This window comes from Lutjanus erythropterus, chromosome 23 (genome assembly GCF_056507025.1).
Source record: "Lutjanus erythropterus isolate fLutEry1 chromosome 23, fLutEry1.hap2, whole genome shotgun sequence".
Taxonomy (NCBI): domain Eukaryota; kingdom Metazoa; phylum Chordata; class Actinopteri; order Lutjaniformes; family Lutjanidae; genus Lutjanus; species Lutjanus erythropterus.
This window is the reverse complement of record NC_139339.1, coordinates 11,094,733-11,115,765: the sequence shown is the minus strand read 5'-3', so window position 1 is coordinate 11,115,765 and position 21,033 is coordinate 11,094,733. Positions and strand designations below refer to the sequence as shown.

The 21,033-nt window shown below is 40.3% G+C and overlaps 1 protein-coding gene across 1 annotated transcript; it reads left to right on the top strand.

The window, feature by feature from the left end:
• The first annotated feature begins 3,326 nt into the window (after positions 1–3,326).
• trmt44 (tRNA methyltransferase 44 homolog) lies at positions 3,327–20,447 on the top strand. The gene is made up of 11 exons (XM_084712612.1): positions 3,327–3,886; positions 3,979–4,096; positions 4,279–4,498; positions 5,472–5,540; positions 5,994–6,101; positions 7,190–7,261; positions 9,764–9,870; positions 10,199–10,382; positions 12,300–12,648; positions 18,312–18,428; positions 19,815–20,447. The coding sequence occupies exons 1-11, from the start codon at positions 3,550–3,552 to the stop codon at positions 20,045–20,047; spliced, it is 1,914 nt and encodes a 637-aa protein (XP_084568738.1). The 5' UTR covers positions 3,327–3,549; the 3' UTR covers positions 20,048–20,447.
• The last annotated feature ends 586 nt before the right edge of the window (positions 20,448–21,033 follow it).

Genomic DNA, 21,033 nt, shown 5'->3' with positions numbered 1-21,033 from the left:
TTCAGCTCAACACAAACACCCCTGAAGACAAAATGAAATGACCTGCTCACGACATAACGTTACCTGTTAGTCATTAGTCCAAAATAATAAATGTAGGTCAATTATCAATGACTGTATGGCAATGTGGTTCAACTGGATGAATGGTTAACTGTTGAAAAACAGTTTCATGCATAGTTTCACAACTTTTTACACTTTTTAATTGGGTTTAAATAAGAAATAGCACAGGACAGACATACAACACATCCATCAAAAAACAAAGAGTTAAATAATGTAATAATAACAATAATAATGGAGGGAAAAAAGTCACAAAATTAGACTTAAATTTATTAAATTTTCTATTTAATCACATGTATTTAGCCTAAAAATAAAAAATTGTTTCTGGTCCACTCTGGTCATCAATAGCTGTATATCATGTCCACATGTTTGGGGCAATAAGAGAGGTGTCCCACCAAAACGGGAGTTTAATCCCTAGAAGTGACAAAAGTTTTTCAGGTCTGCAGGTAAATAATCCAGAAAAGGCGAACATTCAGAAACAGCTCAGTCTATGTGTATTCTGCCGTACATGGGGTATAATGAGTATAACTTAGCTAAAACAAAATCCTAGTTTATAGGGTACGGTGAATGTACCTTGTTTAGGCCAAATGCTAGTTTATAGTGTAGAGCAAATAGCTAAAAGTAAATGCTAGTTTACAGGGTATAGCAGATGCACGTCGCTAAAACCAAATTTTAGTCTATAGGTTCCACCGAATGTACCTTGCTAAAACTATGTGCTGATTTATAGAGTATAGAAATGTATCTAGCTAAAACTAAACCTTAGTTTATATAGTATAGCAAATGCACCTCACTAAAATCAAATACTAGTTTATAGGGTCCACAAGTGGTTCCCAAACTTTTTCTGGAATGTCCCCCTTTAGAAGCTGAAAAAAGTTTTATGCCCTCCCCACCCTGCGATTATTACCAATCATTGACGATAAGAAGAAGTTTTAGAAATGTTAGCATGACATCATCAGCAACCTCTTGTTTGTTTGTTAATGTCCCTGCATCCCTGCCGTGGCTCCCAACTAAATGCTAGATTACTGGGTACACCTACTACTAAAACAAGTTTACATGGTACACAGGGCTAAGACTGTTTTAGCTTGGTGTTTTAGCTGAATATAATGAATGGATTATTAATGTAATTCATTCTCAACTAAATAAATAAAGCATTATATTGACTACAGTATACAGCCTAATTTGTTATGATGTGTTGTGTTGTTTTCCATAACTGATCAGAGGATATCTACACCTATTTACTGCCACCGTGACTAATCTTACAATCAAGTAAAATTTCCTATTAGTCATGGCGGAGGTTCAAATTATTTTTCATAAATAAGGTCATTAATCCTCTCCATTGGCCGTGTTCAATTCTTCTGTCTGGGCTCAAACGAAACTTGCCATGAGCTATGACTCCTTCTCTCCTTCCATACCTGCTGCTGCCAAGCAAGTTTGACAGGATTTTTTTCATCCTCTCACGTGGATGATCATTTGAATGCAAACTGTGTAAGACCTGCTTGCACTTTGCACTTCCTGGTACAGTATCTCCCACAGTCGCTCCTCACTGCCCGCCCCAGTTACTCAACACAGACAATAGAGTTCAGCGGAGCAGCCATTCAAAGGAACCTGCGAACAGGAATGGATGTGGAGATCTCTTTACACTTTTATGCAGGCACTTACAACTAAACTAGATTAGAAGACAGATAAGATTATAGGAAATCACATCAGTATTTTTAGCTCCTGATAAAATATGAGACCATATCATTATTTTTAAAGCTGTCAGAATCACAATTTATGTAAGTTGTTCTTCCACCAGGCGGGTATTTAGACAATGACCTGTCATTTCCAGGATCTGATGAGTAGTTGAAGCCAACGAGGAGTGTGTGGGACGGATGTTTATGCTCTTCATGCAGTCTTAAATCTCTGAGGCTGAAGTTCCTGAGCGTCAGTTTTCAGTGTGGGAAGCTCTCTCTGACAGGCCTGGCTGGAGGTGAAGAAACGTGGCCTGTGAATCACTGCGGGGAGAATGTAGTTTTAGCTGTTTCAATTAAACAGAGGCAATACTGAGAACGAGCGGAGAGAAATGTGATAGTTTTGACATTTTTCTTGTTATGTATGAGAGACAGAATGAATGGAATGGGTAGTCCCACTGATTATATGAAGTCTGAGTTTATGAGAACTGACAAAACAGTCAGAGATCCAAACCGTGGCAAGCTGGTTAATTTGTTTGCATTATTTAGCAAAAAAAGTAAAGAGTCACAGAATTTCATAGGAGACAATGTGACAAGACCTGGTGGCTTTAATTTTTAAATCTTATACCGAGACTGTTCGAAACCCTCAGAACTTTATTTTAAACCCTTGTGGAGATCCTAAAGTTTCAAAAGACACATATATGTCAGACTGAATTTTGGGTAAATCTGTATGAAATAACGCACAGATTTTTTCCAAAAAATCTGGAATCTCAGAGGTCCATCAGCAGACAGTCAAGAATATGCGCAAAAGAAATTAGGCTGATTGTTTCCAGTAATGCTCGAGATGAACTGCGAACAGAAGCTTCAGGGTCATTGGTCGCACACATGCACACATGCAAGTGATCGCATGATTACACCTGGACATAATACCAAAGAAAGCAAAGTTAGAAAGCTATGAGGGCCATCAGATGAGATTAACAACAAATGATAAGTGTTTGTGGAAAACCCAAAGATACAGTTTCCTGATATTTCAGGTGAAAGTAAGACAGTATAAATATATAGTAAATACACTATTTTTATACTTTTGTATAAGTTTTGTAAGAGCTGTGAAATAAGGAGAATAATATAGACAAGACATGAGTTTTTGAAACTTTTTAAACTGGAACATGTCCTGTCTGAAACTGAACATGAACATGCAATTTATCAAAATGTGCTTTATTGCACTTTGCTGCTAATCTATATGATTTTAGACACATATTATAAGTTTTTAGATGTATTGTCGCTGTTTAAGGGATTTTTAGATTTATATCTTAATCTCTTTTGTTACACTGCTATCGACTGGGAAGAAGAGCATTTAGTTTTCTTTTTTTTAAGTACGTAACAAAATGACAATAGATTTTAAGGCACATGAAACACTGAAACTTTATTTAGTGGGCTGTTTAATGTTGATGTATAGTGATAAAGTGATGTATAGTGAGAATAGTGATAAAAAAAAGTCCTTTTCTCATCACTGTCATCACTACTTGCTGATCAAATCTAAACAAAGAGCAGCAGCGCCCTCTGCTGTATGTTTGTAATAACAGCGTCTGTGTACACGTCATCATTTAGCGACAGCAACTTCTCTTCTATTTCTAGAGCTAATGTTAATAACACAGCTCCATGTGTGTTTTTGTGCTAGGATGTGATTTTGGAAATTATGCGAAATCATTTTATAAGCAAGTTTCATCTTAAAGTACCCGTCTTCTTCATTTACAAAATAAAAGTCCCCGGAAGTCCATTCTCGGTTTGGAAACACATGGCTCGTGGTCGTGTCTGATACTCAATTATGCCCAAACTGTTTGATTTAAAGTTTCCAGGAGAATGTAAAACTCTTCCTGAAGGCTTCTGGTCAGCCGTGGACGTGTGGATAAAGAAACCCCACGTTGTGAACAAGCGTCTCTGCGGAGTGAAGGAGACAGAGGGTGAAGATGTGGACAGAGAGGCTCTGAAGTTCCTGCTGGATGATCCTGAACTCTGTCAGGATGTGATGTCCTTCATCACCAGCAGGGATTCACCCGCACAGACACACGATCAGGACAAACCCTGGTCCTCCACCGTCAGGACAATCATCCCTAAAGTCAACTGTTATGGGACAAACCTGCATAAAGAGCTCATACTCAAAGGTAAGAGTGGACTTGAATGAAAGCCTCTACCAAACTCTGATCTCTAATAATAGTTTCAATAGCTTTCTAAAATGGTGTTTCTTTGTTTCAAGACTTCATCAGGCAGCAAGTGACCTTCATTCCATTTGGAGAGGATTCAGAGGGGCAGGTGTGTCTGAAGAGGGGCAACATTTATCAGATTCAGCTCCTCCATCAGGATTGTGAGGAATGGTGAGTGGCTAAATAAACATGAGTTCAACAACTAACTAAGAAAAGTAGAAAATTGCATAAGCATTAATTGGTAATTTCACTACAAACAAGACGCTTATGCTTATGCACACAGCCAATCATTTAACAGGTTTGATTACAGTACACTTAAAACAAAATCTGAATGATTCTGGTTTTATCTGCAGGGCTTTGGAGCTGCATGCTTTGACTCCAGATGAGTGGTTCTCCGATGGGGTGGCGTACCCGAAGCTGTCCTGGCTCTCCACCGATCTGCTGCCTAAACTGGTGCGCTGGGCCACCGAGTGTAAGAGCAGCGAGTTCAGGAGCACCTTGTCTCTGCTGCCAGTGGAGAAGTACAGCCTCATGTACCAGCAGCTGAAGGAGAAGTACAAGGCCATGGTCAAGGTCAAGTCAGCTCTGTTCTCGTTTAACTGTTTTAGATGTGGTTGCACCAACAAGGATTCATTTTTAAAACCAATGAAATCATGGTTTAACTTTATGCTGCACCAAACTTTAAAACTAGATTAAAATGACTTACGATTAAATTTAAACGTGTCTTTAAACCTCTGTTCAGTTTTTATTCTAAACTAAAACTAAATTGAAATCTGTTGCAGTAAAACTCTGATTTAAAATGTGACCAAGTATTAACTTTAAACCTAAACTTGAGAAGGTCTAACTTTTAAAATGGCTGCCTTTTTGATCTGAGTTGAACAAAATAATCAACTCCTTTGAACACAGTTAAGAGACAGAGTTAACCCAATTTAATTTTATTACACCACTCTTCTTTCTGTCACTAGTTGATCTGTTAAAATAGTCTGCCAGCTGCTGCCAAGCAGTCTCTTTTTTCATTGCTGTGATGTTGTTCATTTTTTAATCATCTATTTTTTGGCCACATTGCTCCATTAATTCAGTAAAGGAATGAAAGTAAAGGAGGATAAATTAGAGCTTTTCTTCCAGGCCATCATAAGTAGACTAACCAGGCTCATGTTCATTAATTTTTTAGCTAGCTGCCAAACAATGTAACATTTTTTTTTTACTTTATAGCTAGCTAGCAAACAATGTAGCAATTTGTAAACCTTTAAATTAGGTCACAAAAGATGTAACACTTTAACGTTTTAGTTATCTTGCAAGAAGTATGAAATTTGTTTACTTTTTTAGTTAGCTAGCAAACAATATAACATTTTGCGAACTTTTTATCTGGCTAGCAATGTTACATTTTGTTAAGGAATGCAGAGCAGCCAAAATTTAGCACCTAATCTTAGATTAAATTAATATTTGTTGGTGCAACCCAGCCTCAGTGGTTTAATGCTTTTTTATATTCAGGTTAGGTATTCATCTTTTTTACTGATTTTTTTTTTTTTTTTTACATCTTCTCTAGGTTTGGCCTGAGGTCACAGATCCTGAGAAGTTTGTCTATGAGGACGTAGCCATCGCTACATATCTCCTTGTGAGTTCAAACCTGGTTGATAATATTGTTTTATAACCAAGATCAATGATTGATTGATCAGTGACACTTGAATTGGGTCTGGTAGATTGATATGTGACTTGAACAATAGTCCTCATGTCTCGTATGTCTTTTTCCACTGACTTTAAGTGTTTACTGCCACTGCCAAGCACACAAACATGCCCATATATGTACTGTGTCTGTAGGTGACACTCATTTTTATCTGTCAGGTGTCAGACTGTGAAACCAAAGCTGGGTCAATCAATGAGGGAGTGTGAACGTGAAACATGGCTTTGACCCAGTAAATCAATTCACATGTCACACCAGAGGCAGGTGAAAGGGTGTCAGCAGCAGCAGGTGTCGCACCGCAGATGTAAATTGGGTTTTACTAACGTGATTGAGAGCTCTCATGAAGGTACAGTACAGTGGTATTGAGTGTGTGTCACTGTGCTGCAGGTGCTGTGGGCTGAGGAGCGAGCAGAGAAGAGTCTCACTGCCAGACAGTCGTTTGTGGACCTGGGCTGTGGAAACGGCCTCCTGGTTCACATACTGACCAATGAAGGGGTGAGTTACAATACAGGCCTCGCCTTTCCAGAGGTGATCAGTGTCTGAATGTAACGTATAAATTGTTAACAGTGTTTTTTTTTGTATCAGAGTTTCCCTCAGTGATGACAAAGACGTGATTTTAACGTCACAGTCTGGTTAAAAAATACCGAAAGCCACTGAAAACAACCGTGATGTGATAACTGGTGTAAACAGGTGGTCACTGACCTGATAACCTTCATCAGTGGTAATCAGGGGTTATACAGACCTAGTTTTGTGCTGAACTGAACGCAAAACTCTCAACCAACAACAGATAGAATGTGAAACTGAACCGAGGACAGTCAAATAAAACCCCCAAAACAAATCAAACAAACAAACAAATCTAAAAAACCCACAGAAACTACAGAATTTAATTCCCAAATCTTTAAAATATAAAATACTCACGTTTTAGGAGCTGAAACCAGCACGCACTTGGATTTTTTGCTAGAAAAACTACCAAAGCAATAATCTATTTAGTCTATTTGATGTTTTTCTGAGCTTCTGGGCTTTTGGCACAGTATGTTTTCTTTAATCTTTTTATGTGTCATCAACCTGTCGGGGACCACAGATGAATATTAGCCTGTATGGCTGAATCCGGCTCAAGTGCTCGTTTCCATTAATGTTCCACGCCCTCTCTTTAATAAATCGATTAATGGAATAATTGTTGCAGCACTTGCACCGTCTGAGTGATGCTGGTATCCAGAGCCATGCTGCCCGCTTAACTGGCTAAAAATAAACAATAAAACTTCAATAAGATGAACTAACCAGAGCGTTTTTAATCAGTGAAGAATTACAGATTTCTAATAAGTAGCAGTTGAATGGCCCCTCAAAGCAGAGCTCTTTCAATCAGCCTGATCTTCACTGGCAGATTAATCAATGACATGGAGCTGGTCGGAGCACAGGTGAGGGGGATTCATGTCTGTGAGTATATTAAATCAGTCGGTACCATGTCGCCTTAATGGCCAATCACAAACTAGGACAGTTTAAATTGAAATTACACACGGCGGCTGATGGTGTGACCGCGTCTGAGAGCGATTAACCGCTGACCGTCATGGCGTCTTGTGTTGCAGCATCCTGGAAAGGGCATCGACGTTCGGAAGAGGAAGATCTGGGACATGTACGGCCCCCAGACTCTGCTCGAGGTGAGTGGGCTGAGCACGACGGAGGAGGCGGATTAATTGTTGCCATATTCGGGTTTTTTAATTGCTGTTATTATCTTATCATGTGGAATCATATCACATGCTGTGGGGGTCTTTTCAGCTGCCGTCGCCCCCTCGCTGCTTTAAACCTTCACCTTTAAACTGGCTGAACTGTTGATTCTCTTCATATGAGACGGACGCACATTTTACAACACGAGAAAAGCTTTTCTATTAAAATATGCAACAAAATTCAGGTGTCTGACAAAACAAACTAATGTTAGGGCCCGTTTAATTTAACGTTTTGGTGCTTTCGCCGAATCACATGATCTTTATCAGTAAATGGAGTTTGACCGGTTTGCTAAAGTTGAGTTTCAAAGTTCAGTTTTGACCTCTGAAACAGAACAGAGCAATTCCATGATAAGTAATCTGCTGATGAAGATCATGTGATACGACTGAAAGCTCCAGAGCAGCTGTGACTCGACCTCGATGTGAGATTGTTTTGTCAAATGCTGTTTCCAAGACCCAAACTGAACATTTACAGTTGTTCTTTACAAGTTTGAAACACTGAGGATTAAATTTGAGTTGCAGATAAGAAGAAGAATTACACAAAATTACTGTTAACTAGATGCATTTATGAGTGAATCAATGAAGAAGAAATGTTTCTTTAACATGGAATTCTTAAACATTCAAACTGCATTTAAAATATCTGTTTTTATTTTTATTTTACAGTGATACATAAAGAAACATCATCATCTTACTTATTTTAGTCCCTGGTGACAGATTGAACAGAACAGTCAACAACAGTCCAGACGTCAAAATTATTGTTAGTAACACATTAAAATGATTAAAGTACTTGAATAAATGTACTTAGTTACATTTTACCACTGTGTAGAAAGATGTTGGTGCAACATGGCGGTTCCTCGCCCTCTGTAGAGGTAAACAGCTCATTCTTAGGTAAAGAAAACACAACAATTCTGATGTTCAGGTGATTAAACATATTATTAATATTACATTACATTTCTGCCACATTCTGCCAATAAACCCCTGTAAATTTTACACACTGGACCTTTAAGGAACGTTGGGATTGTTTGACGGTACAGGGAACAACAAGAAAACACCACTCCTGCACAGGGGACGGCTGCTGAATTCAGATGTATTCATGTAAACACATTTGCAGGGAAACCTGCCCCAGAAACGCTGCGCTCTCCTGTCTGCCTCCTGGCCTCAGTCGTTCATTTGACAACAAGCTGCTGACTGCTTCCATTTCAGGTCATCTATTATTGACTGATTTTTGCGGAGCGGATGTGGTAGACCAGTCTTTCTGGGGCCCTCGGGGGTGCTGTGCTCAGTCCTGAACTTTATTTTGGAAGCTTTCTTGGAGCCTCAGTTCTCTTAACTTGCATCATGTGAGATGATTGAGACGTTCCTGCCTGTTGAAATGAGCCAAATATCAAAAGTTTTATTTAAATTACTCTTAGAAATACAAGAAATTAGAAATACAGTGTCTGAAGGGGCTGAGGTTCTACCTAGAACTATTTGAAGAAAAGGTTTAACAAGGGTTTTCAAGGATTGTTGAAATTCTTTTATCATGGATTCTTTGTACCATAATGTAAAAGGGTTCTCGTTAGGACCCGAGTGTGTTCTAGATAAACTATATTAAATATTAAATATTAAAATGTTCTCCCCCTGGAAGAACTCCCCCTGGTGGGTTCTTGATAAAACCAATGGATTATGAAAAACAGTTCTTGGTAGAACCCCCTGAGTGTGCTCTGGATAAAACCCTTTGCATATAAAAAGTTCTCATTAGAACCTCCATGGTGGGTTTTAGATAAAACCCTCAAAACATGAAAAGGTTCTCAGTAGAACCCCCTTCTTTGGCTCTAGATAAAACTATTGGAATATGAAAGATCCTCAGTAGAACCCCTGAGTGTGTTCTTGATAAAGCCTTTGGAGTATTAAAAAGTTCTCTGTATTATTCCCTTGTTGGATTCTAGATAATAACCTTAAAATTAAAAGGCTCTCGGTAGAACCCAGTCAGTGTGTTCTTGATAAAACCATTGGAATGGGTGAGTTGGTTCTTCTTAGCACCCTTAGAAGGCGCAAAGCCTGTGGATCGCAGCCCCAGAGAGCGTCCTGGGTGGAACCATTACACCCCATAAGTGTTCTCTGTAGAACCTCTTTTAGCAGGTAACAGGGTACAACCCTTCATGTTGGTTTCTGGGTAGAACTCTCTGAAAGAGTTCCAAATGGAACCTCTATAAAAGGTTATACTGGGACAAACAAAAAGGGTTCTCTTATGAAGACAAGCTGCAGAACCCTGTGTGGTTCTTGTCAGCGCCTCCATGTGACATTGACAGGTGTTCTGTGATTTATCAAAAGTTTGAGAAGATTAAAAAGTTTTCTATTTTAGACGATCTCCATAAAGTGATTTAAAATCAAATCACGCCGGCGTGCATCTTCCTGCTTTAAGGAGCTCTTGTGCTTTTTGGGTCTTTGCTATTTCAGGAAAAGGCAATTACTCCCAGCGAGAGCTTCTTATTCCCGGGTACGGACTGGCTGATTGGGAACCACTCAGACGAGCTCACACCGTGGATCCCCGTTATAGCAGCCAGGCGAGTCATCAGCAGACACAATCTCACTCAGCGGCTCAAGTGCCAGCTGATCTCTCCAATTGGGAATAACATTATGGGCAGGGGGACGATGTGTGAGTGCGCGTGTGTGTTTATCCCTGCGGTGTGTGCTTCCTGTGGTGACCACCTGATGGCGATGGCGAGCCTCAGTCTTTTCTCTCTAATGTGACTACAAATGATAATCCCCAGTAATGGATTGTTGTTTCCTGTCTGATTCTTACTTTATGGAACATTAAGTAGAACACAAACTCATTTCACCACACCGAAGGTTTGTAATCGTCACTTTCTCGTCTTGTTTTTCTCACTGCAGGTCGTCTTACTCCTGCCGCTACTTCGTCCTGCCCTGCTGTTTCTTCGACTTCTATGGAAAATACCAGAGGCGGCAGTGTAAGAAGTCTCAGTATAAGGAATACATCGACTTCATCGCTGAGGTCGGCCAAGTCAGCGGCTTCAACACTGAGGAGGACTGCCTGAGGATACCATCCACCAAACGGGTAAGCTGGCACAGTCCACAGATTTGGATATTCTACACAACTTATCCTTCCCCACAAACATCTGTCATATTTACATCTTTTTTACTCAAAAAGAAATTACCAACTCCTTATTTGTACATAAAATCAAACCTTTAAATCCGTCCGTCCATGTGACCAAGTGGTAGTGTAATTGCAACTTTCCTGTTTTGATTTTTGAAGGGGACCTTTGTTGCACGTCGTCTCACTGACTCTCGCCTCTGTCCATCTCTCCTGTTAGTTATCACAGAAAAAAATCCTCTGTAAAAAGTCTTCCATAAAGAGCAGTCAAAGTTGATGCAGCAGAGCCGAACACTTCCTGACCTTTAGCCCCTCGTATGCATCATGCTGCAAAAACCCTCAATCCGGCACTTCCCATAATGCAACTCAACAGTGTCACTGGACCTATCTTTCAAACTCCACATTGTAGCACTGACTTTTTTGTTGGAAATCTGCGTTATTTTCTTTAGACTGTCCGTCTATCTGACCCGAGGAATGAGATGCAGACCGGAGACTTTGGAAGGGGTGTGGTAGTTGTCAATCTTTTTTTTTAATTTGTCCAATCAGAGGCTCGCAGTCAATCAAAAAGAAATTTCACTAATACACCACCTGAACCAGTTATAATTCGCCTTTTAACTCAGTGAATCATCTGTCTCATAGGGGAAATAGAGAGGTTTGACATTACCAGGCTAAACTCTGCTGTACGTTTTGCTCCACAGTCAAACTAATGTTGCAGCTAACTTAAAATTGTTAGATTTCATCTGTGAGTCCGACATTTTTTATCCAAAAGGAATTATGTCGTTCATCAACATGCTACAGAGACATTAGAGCCGGCAGTAAATGAGCGAAGTGCTGCAAAGACCAGTTCATCAGGTCTGGGATGATGGTAGACTTTCACTGACCAGTCATCTCAGGAGTGAGATGACCCACTGATCCCAGGTACAGGCTCCCGTAGGTGGCTCCGAAAACATCCTACTAGTGATTCTACTCAATTTAATCTGGTGAAAAAAATAAAGCCATGAGCTGAAAAGATGTGAAAAGATTCAGAAGTAATTTTTGCTTTGCTTTCATTCTACAAAGATCAAGTTAACCTGTTTCCTGAGTCATTTAGCTGCATTTTCGTCACATTTAGTAAAGTGAGGCCACACTGTTGAATGTTTTGCTCTGTCCTCTGTTTATGTCAGGTTACATAAATACTGATAGTGGTATTGTTTATTCATGAACTTACCAATATTTCAGTACTGACCAGTCAGGAACTGGTACCTGAGATATTTTAGGACAGACCCTCCGTTTGAAAATGACCACAACAACAGAAAAGATGTTGATATATATAGTGTGTGTTCACACTTGTAACTTTTCACAGCGCTGGCAGTGTGTAAAAAGATGACATAGTGGTAGAATCGGTGGGTGGTAAAACGTCAAGGCAGCACGCTGGTTTCTTGAATAGCTAATGCACTCGTACCTCATACCGCTGAAGCCGTAGATGTGACTCTGACTTTTGTTACATCTCTTTTTTTCCTCACTGTTACTTTCCAGTAAAGCAGATATTTGATGAACACATTTTTTTTTCTTATAAAAAGCCATCAGATTTCTTTGCAGCATTATTATAAAATGTATTCCTGGTATTCAAACAGGTACAGCTGTTCATCCTTAAACCTCATTTAGTGTAGCCGGACAGAAATAAATAGTCTTTATCGTCCCCAAAAGGATATTTCTTTTGCAGCTGGTGGCCATTATTGGCTTCTGCGCACGTGGACACATAAAAATCAAAATGCTTCGGCCATAGTAACCGATATGTTGAGGTTTTGTTTTGTCATTTTCCATTTTTGAGCTTCTAGTTTTACAGTTTTGAGCCTCTGCACCCCTGGGAGTCGTCCTGACTTTCAGCTCCTCTGTCTGCAGGTCTGCCTGGTGGGAAAGTCCAGAAACTACCAGCAACCTGATGAGGCCGAGGTCGAGCGGAAAAGAGCTAATTATGTCGAGAGCCGCCAGACTGCCTCTGGGGCTGCAGTTCAAGGGTCAGACATCAGAAATGACAGACATTGTTTCCATGGTAACAAAGACACCGAGAGGACCCCCGGGAGCAGCTGGGGAGCCGGGTTCCAGCCCAGAGACAGGGTGGAAACGGTTCGAAACTGCGCTGCCCTCCCGCGGGACTTTGTTGATGGCGTTGTCCTGCAGGTTGCTAACGTCCTTCTGGGAATGACTGCGGCTGACGGCGGGGGGTTCTGCGGTGACTGGAACCGAGGAGGTAAACCGCCACCGGCCACAAAACACCCGAGACGAACAAGTAAATCACAGAGGTCTCCCCGAACTATGAGCTGCAGCTGAAGTGACGAACAGGTTCAGATTAGATCCAGAGCAGGACACATTATCTGTGAAGCTCACTGATCCAGACTTATTATCGAGCACTCTGAGGGTTTCTGAATTCATTACTTTGTAATATCTTTTAGCTGTACTGCCCATACAAAGAAAGAGATTAGTATCTACAGAGGCAGCGAATCTGAGGAAAAAATGGGTCAAAGTTTTCAGGCTGGCTGGCAAACTGTATAATCGATGCAAAGGTTTTAATGCCAGAGCATCTTTAGGCTGATTATTAAACCTCCTCCTGCCTTAAAACCAATATAATACTTTAAAATGCAGATACCACATTCTGCAGGAGGAAAATTCACCACTGACAAAAATATATTCATTTAGCCTTCTAACAAATATGTTTAAGAAAACTTAAATTATTTACAGTGGTGTTGATCTTCACATTTATCTTTCTGCTGGAAAAGGAAAAATAAATATTCCTAAAAATGTCAAACTATTTTTTTAAACTCGATTTAGACAAAAGATATATATATTTAGTTCCTGTTTGTCTTTGTAGGGCGGCCATAAATACCTCCAAAACAACACCGATGACTCACTTCTCACATTTCTCGTCAGTGCCTTTCAAAATATGTTTCTAGGTGCTTTGTGGCACACTGGCAGCTTCCACAGCTTCTGAACCTCTCGTCTGATCCCCCCTCCATCATCCTATCAAACCCTCCACCTCTCTCGTCAACACCCTGTCCCCCTCTCGGCATCAGTCGGCGGGGCCTTCGTGACACAGAGCGAGGCCACTTTGAACTCCGTATCTCGCCCTCCGCCAGCCTCTTCCTGCGCCGCACGGTACAGAGAGTGCAACATACACACACACACACACACACACTGTTTCACTCGCACACCGCCCACGCTTCACCTTTGTGAACGCCTCTGCACCCCCGCTGCCACACAGACACACACAATATGAATGAGATAAGGAGATGAGGACTACTATGATTAAAACAGAAAATTCTCTGTCAGGATGTCGGTGCTGATATTAAGGTAGAAGATATGATGGAGAGCGAATGAAGGGAGTGTGTGACTCTGTATAGAGATGACTGGATGAATAATGCACCACCATCTATGATTTATGCATGAGTATGCATTTGTATTGAGGTATTCCTACCAGTTATCTGCTGCGTAAGAACAAAGGGTAACTTCAGGTTATCTTGAATAGATCCAGGAGGACCTCTGAGTCATCGGAAGGACTTTGAGATTCAGTTCCTCTCCATTTTTAATGCATCTTCAAAGACTGTGAGAATTATTGATATTTTAATATATTAGTTTTTGATATTTAAAGCGATACTTCAGTAGAATTTTGCTTGTACAGCCTCCCGGCGTTAGTGACCAAATTTTTGTTGAATATATTTATCAGCCGCCTCCTCGTCTGTCACTGCAAATACAAACAGATCTCAAAAACACACGTTTAGCTCATAAACAAACAGGGTTCTGCTGCGTATTTAACAAACAGTTTGTTGCCTTTATGAGCCAGCAGATTTGCCCGAACAAATATTTTGTGTTGGATGTTTTTTACCCTGCAACATCACAACTTTCTGGAAGGACTGGTAAAAATTCTGCTGTCTTTCTGAGGTAATAAATCTGGTGAGAAATATAGTTCTTTTTTCATAGACTTCATACGGTTTGATTACTTTTTGCAACCAGTGGACCTGTAAGCTCAGTCCACTTCTCATGATACAGTCTATGTTTTAGACTGCTTTCTATTTAATCAAAGCTCATTATTTGAAACACTGCTGCTGTTTTGTAGCATAATATCTGTGTCCTGACTTTAAAATACTGTATATCTCAGTGGTATTGTTGAATAGTTAACGTGTGAAGAGTGTGGTTGTGTGAAGCTGGCTGCTTTAGGTTTGAGGTGAGTTACTTATTCATGCATGCTGTACTGTACTGCTGACTGGTCTTGCGTAATCCTGCTGAGAACCAGAGCGGCTTTACATCTAACATGCAACACTAAACCTCAACTCAGTCACTTCTGGATTCTTAGACATTTTTTCCGGTACAGTAAATCAAAAAAAAATCACATAGTATCAGATCATGTGTAAATGTTCTTTGTGTTCTTTCTGTGTCCACTTTTTTTTAAATGTGTCGAACAGAAGCAGTTTGCATTAAAGAGGGAGTGGGTGAGACCTGGTTCAGTGTGTTATTAACGGGTGGACATGTCTCATCATTTAGACATTTAGACCCACAATCCCTCAGAAGACCCAGCAGCATTATCATCCTCATCCTCCACACCTGCAGCCTTCACTGATCTGAACTGCACCCACCTGCACGTGTTCGTAGGAGTTATTCTTAGGTGCTTACTAAACCCATATAGCTTGTTCTCACAGGAGAACCCTTTTTTGTTTCCAGTAGAACCTTTTATAAATGGTTCCGCTCAAAACCTGGTTCCAAGAATCTTAAAAACGGTTCAAGAACCAGAGCTAATTTGGTGGAAAAGAGCCTTCAGAGAGTTCTACCTAGACACGAACATAAAGGGTTATATCTAGAACCCTCTGTTAAAGGTTCCAACCAGAACCTACTATGAGAGCATGTACAGAGAACCCTTCTATGGTGTATCGCTTCCTCCCAGAACCTTTGTTCATTTAGAACCCACCCAGGGGGATCTAAAAGTAGCCTTTTTGTAAGGGTTTCACCTTTAATTCTTCTTTCTTCTGTTGGTTGTATGAACTGGTGACAGGTGAGGTGTCTGTCATTGTTGCCATGGTTACGGAGATGTGCGTGTTTTAAATGTTGGTGAATACCATCCAGCTCGAGTCTGCCTGTAAAAAGAAAGAGGCTGACAGATAATATCGGTCTTGTTGTGCAGACAGATCTGACGCAAGATTCAGCAGAGGACTACTAAACATTTTGTCCATGATCAGATGTTTTAGCCATTAATATAACTGAGGCAACTGTGCTTTCCTCTTAAGGTTTTTACATCGATGTTGAGTGTATCAGATAACTTTGAAATTGGTGTATAAAAAGCACAAACTGGTGCGTAAATCAGCAGAATGCAGTATCTGATACTCTCATGGGGGACGACCCCAGATCCACCACTTGATTTGTGTCCTGCAGGCATGAGCTCGCTGGCAAGGTGTCCCTTATTTTTCCACACAACCCTAATTAACCAGTGGAAATAAAAAGTTAATTGGAAACAATGTTTTATGCAAAAATGCCAAAATGATCCGGCTCCAGCATCTGAAACTTGAATATTTGCTGTTGCAGAGTCTTTTTCTGGTTTTAAACTATTTTAATATGTCAACCTGGCCTTTGGAAAATTGCAGTTTTTCACTATTAAGTGGAACATTATTCAGTGTTGAAAAAAATATGTGTGATTTAAAACATTTGCTTTGCTCTATTTTTCACATTTCACATTATTCCCTGTAGAGGCAGGAGATGTGTGACATGCAATGCAACTAATGCAACTTCTTTTGGTTATACTATTATTATTGTTATTATTATAGTCATAAATCATAAATCAAAAATCTTTACCGACTTGTTAATCATCTTGAGACCCCTTGCCATAGTTCTGAGTTAACTATTTTTGGGCATTTTCATGTTTTGATAGACAATGAAAAGAAAACTTGAGTAGTCCTGTATTACAGCTGACCCTGTCAAATGTTTTAGTCACCACTCAGCAATTTTAAAGCTAATTTTCTCCACTCAGCCTGATTGTGAATTGGTCTCAGCAGCAAAAACAATCATCCACAACAAGCAATCAATCGCTGGCCATTTTAGCATTCAACATAAAAAAAAAAACACAACTGTACGCCGAGCCAAGCCATTAATAATCGTCTATGTTGGTCTTAGTCCAAACAGAGTCTACTCTGTCAATACTGACCTTCTCCCATTAATCCCCATTAACATTGTAGGCAGTAAAGGGCAGACCTAAACGGTGTATTGATATTATATTAAGGCCTGGAGCTCCCTGGCGTCTGCTGTAGGACGGCACTCTGCCCAGTTTCACACTCTGCAGTGCAGGGCTGCGTTTGGCTGCGCGAGTGTCTGTGAATGTGGGAGTGTGTTGCATATTTTACGGATTAACTCAGCAATTTGACCGGCTAAATTTAGGATGAATTGGAGTGGACAATATGTTTTCTCACAAATTTTAGTGCCAGAAAAACAAGTTTTAGAAAACTGAAGACTATCATATCATACCAAATCTGGTTGTTGATGTACTGTAAAATCAATTAAATTGACCAGTTGAACTTGGATCAGAGGCTTAGGCTGAGTGGCACCATCAAGAATTAATTTTTAAACCAGATTAAATCATAGTTTAACTTTAAATAATGTCGCACCAAACTTTTAAACAAGCTTAAAAGTAAGAAATATTAAATTCTCTTAAATTTAAAAAACTCTAAATGTAGATTAAATCTAATTCTGTTGCACCAAAATTAAAATGTGATCGATTTCAATTTTTAAAAAGCTGCCTTTTGAGATGGACTGAGCAAAATAATCAAGTGTAGATCCGTCTCTTCTTTCTTTCTTTCATTCCAGTTGATAATTTGGCCAACAAGTTTTTCTCAAAGGAGAACTTATACAGTAGTTTTATTGACTAGCTAGACAGCAATGTAACATTTTGTTAACTTTTTAGCTATCCAGCAGACAATATAATTTTAGTTAACTTTTGTACTTTACTCATTTTAAACCTAGTTTTGCTGAACTCTGATCAGAACTAATCTCAGATTAAATTAATCATTCTTGGTGCAGCCCAGTCTGGACAATATATTCTCTCATATTCAGTCACCTCTAAGACAACAGGGATTGTCTGAAGTGCCACCAGAGGTTTGGTATAAAAGTATGATGAGGATCACATTAAGATGTCTGCAGATTTCTGTCAAATATTGTTTATGAAACGGCACAAAGGAGCATTAGAGATCCTGCGGTGTGTCCCTCTCCAATATGAAGAGGAAGAGGAGGATTGTCATTTATACAAACCAAAGGTCAGCCCCGATTGAATTCTCTTCTGAGGGAAAAAGGGCAAAGCCAGAAATACTGAAAATCTCCTGAAACGGAGCCCAAAGGCAGGGTGCTGTGAACAGAAAGGGGTCTGCCATTTATCTGTTTACCATTCACTGAACTCACGGCATAGGACTGAGTGCATTTCACTACAGCCCTGTCTAATTTTTTGCTCTTTGGTATCTAAAATTACTGTCCCAGTGGGGGAGTGACGACAATGACTCACGCTCTCGAGCGGCCGTCAGGATATGCAGCGGTGAAATGCATGCTGGTTGCTCTGACAGCTTGTTGGAGCAGCTTTAATTGAGCACACTTCACAGCCCTGACTAACAGTGAAAGACAGTGGCTGAGGTGTTTTTCTGTATATAGCATTTATCACCCCTTCACTCCTGGAACATTTTCACTGAGGCGATGTCAGACTCTCAAAACAACTGGTGACATCGACTCGAGCCAATCTGCCGTATCGGATGCTGCTCCTTGCTCACGCTGTAATGGCGGATAAAAACGATTTCTGTGCATGCCTGAAGCAGCGTGCTAATATATTGATGAACATGACATCAATGGACCTCATCCTGCTCCTTTGTCACTCTGTTCTTTCATCCTCCTCTTCAGGCAGCCTCTCTGTGAGCGAGGTCGCCGGGCTGCTGGAGCAGGAAACCCTGCGGCTCCTGAAGAAGGAGTGTGGCGGTCTTCAGACGCTGCTCAAGAACAACCACCAAGTCTTCAGAGGTAGTTGGGCTACACGCTTATAAACATCTTCATAACTACTCCACATAAAACTGGGGGGAAAAAAATGTTTTCCCAAATGTGGTAACATTCCACTGAATAGAAAAAATATTGGAATGGGCTCAGTTGTCATGGAGATACACAATTTCAAGTGTGAGAATGACCTCACACTCTTTAGAAAACCTTGTTTATTCATTGCACATTGGCACTATCCTTTATTGGTTTCTGCTTTTGTTATTAAATCAGTGACGGCGGACCAGATACAAGAGTAAATGAGAAACCTTTAAGGACTTGAGATAAAAGACATTATTGCAGTATATTGAATCGTAACCCCTGTATCGTGATAAGCATCGTATCGACAGATTGTTGCAAATTCTCAGCCCTATAATTCATATTTGAAGATGAGTGAGAGGAAGAAGAGAAGCAGCAGGGAGGAAATGAGTGTACAGCCAGAATAGTTTCTCATCTAACTTGGTGAATTAAGGGTTTATTTGGTTTGAACAGTGGAAAAACAAAGCAAGAAGGTTTGATTTAGTTTTTTCACATTTGAACGAACTGTGTTTCATGATGTTAATCTGACTGCTTCTGCAAAGAGAGTCTGGTTATTCTGGGGAGAGTGATAAATCAGCTGTTTCTGGGGTCTTACTCTTTAAAAAAAATCTCTATCTCCTCTCTATCTCCTTTCTATAATGTTGTGAAATTGCCTGTAAGGATTACATTGCAGCATGTTTCACGGCTGACAGCTGCAGCGCTCTCTCTCTCAGTACTGGACACATTTCAAAATTTGTTGTCCCTGTTAATCACTTAATCAATTGCTTCAATTAGAGAAAAAAAAATCAGAGAGGATTATAGTTGGGAAAGTATTTTTTTCGGGAAAGTCTTCTTTTAATCGTTCCTTTGATAATTTAACAGTACTGCAGGTTTTTGTGATGACCATCAAGTTCAGATGTTGTTGCCATGGAGAAGAGGCCAGCAGCAAATCAGAGCTGTGGCACATTTAAGTGCTTCCACTTTTAGCCACTGAATACATCCAACAACGACCAGGAATCTTAAAGCAAACTCTTCAAACTGCTTAATGTTTGATTAGCTTTCTGATAAATCGCTTGGAACAGATAAAAATGGGACCATGGGAGTTGTTTTTTGACAAACTAGTTTGATAAACTATTAATCATTTCATTCATTTTTTAAGCAAAAAAAGTCTTTGATTGGGGGCAGGTTCCAGCTTCATAACTTAGATGATTTTTTTTTGTCATTTATGATATAAACGTTGGACGAAAAAACAATGTGAGGATGCCACTTTGGGCTGCTGCTCTTCAGGAACAGATTTGTTTGTAACTTTTCGAAGGAGCACTTTATTCTGAAGGGGTCTTGCGTCTTCCTGTCTTTCAGTGGAAGGAGGACGGGTGTACATAAGAGACTGGCGGGACAGGAAGTCCTCCAGGATGGACGCCAAGAGGAAGCCTGTTGCCCCCGGAGCCCTGAAAACTCGTCTCTGCTGGTTTCACGACCACCACCCTCAGCGCTGCCCCCTGCAGGCTGAACTCTGTGCCTTCGCCCACGGGCCTGAAGACCTCCGACCCTCGACCAAACCTCTGAAGAAGATTAAACACAACGCATTTTGATGCCTCCTGGAAACTTTAATTGATTTTATTTAGTTGATTTTTTTTGAGTAACTGCTTTTCTAATTAACAGCATGTCCATCAGTGCTTGAAATTCTGAAAGTCTTGAACCATAGAGGAAGAAGTTCAGGTCCAAGCAGTGTGAGTTTTATTGATGCGACGTTACATCATTTCTGGGAATTGAGTCTTTGAAATTTCACAGTATCCTCTTTCATCTGTGTGATGCTTCCCGGTGCAGCTTCAGGTTTCACAGTTGGAGATCGCTGACACCTCTGGCTTATATTGCCTGCTGAAATTTAATTTCAAGGCATTATTTTGTCTTTCTTTTTATTCGTTTAAGAAGTGGACTTTTGTGAAGCTCAGAAAATTGTATACTTTGTGTATATAAAGTGTTTTCAAGCTACATCTTTGTATTTATTTAAAGATAATCAAGTCTGTCATGGATTTTTGTTTTCATCCCGGTGAAGAGGTTGTTGAGCACTTTGGTATTTTTCAACTTTTCAGTCCACTGCAGCAAAACTTTAAAAGCTTCTGTACGCTTCACTTAGACAGTCAGTTGACCTCAGACAGGTACTTTGAGGTTCGCAGGCAGGCGGGGCGGTGGATAAAGACCGGACGGCGTTTGAACAAAGTAAATGTTAGCCATATGAATTATTTGTTGGCGGGAGATGAGGGGTGAGCTGCGTGTCGTCCCCTCTGGACGAGCGCTCACTGCTGTGTCTCTCTAACACAGTTTGCCATCACCCCGTGGCTCAAATGTCAAAGACACTAAGGCCCACCCAGGGACGGCGGTGATGGGAAGAGCCTCCCCGGGTCCTGGGTTTGTTTTGTGAGCGACAACAATCAGAGCATTCATGCTGTAAAGGACAGGAAATACAAATCTATTCTTTTTTCAATCTCGCACAGATGAAGAAGGTGAAGTGACAAAGAAGACTGAGAATATTGACGTTACATCACAGGAAGCTTAAGTGCTGTGCACAGGTTTCTGA

What these genes read in the sequence shown, in the direction of transcription:
- trmt44 (XM_084712612.1), top strand. Translation starts at nt 3,550, where the DNA reads ATGCCCAAACTGTTTGATTTAAAGTTTCCAGGAGAATGTAAAACTCTT. An exon ending in AGTACAAGGCCATGGTCAAG is followed by an intron (nt 4,499 to 5,471) that starts GTCAAGTCAGCT and finishes CATCTTCTCTAG; the next exon opens with GTTTGGCCTGAGGTCACAGA. An exon ending in GGATACCATCCACCAAACGG is followed by an intron (nt 10,383 to 12,299) that starts GTAAGCTGGCAC and finishes CTCTGTCTGCAG; the next exon opens with GTCTGCCTGGTGGGAAAGTC.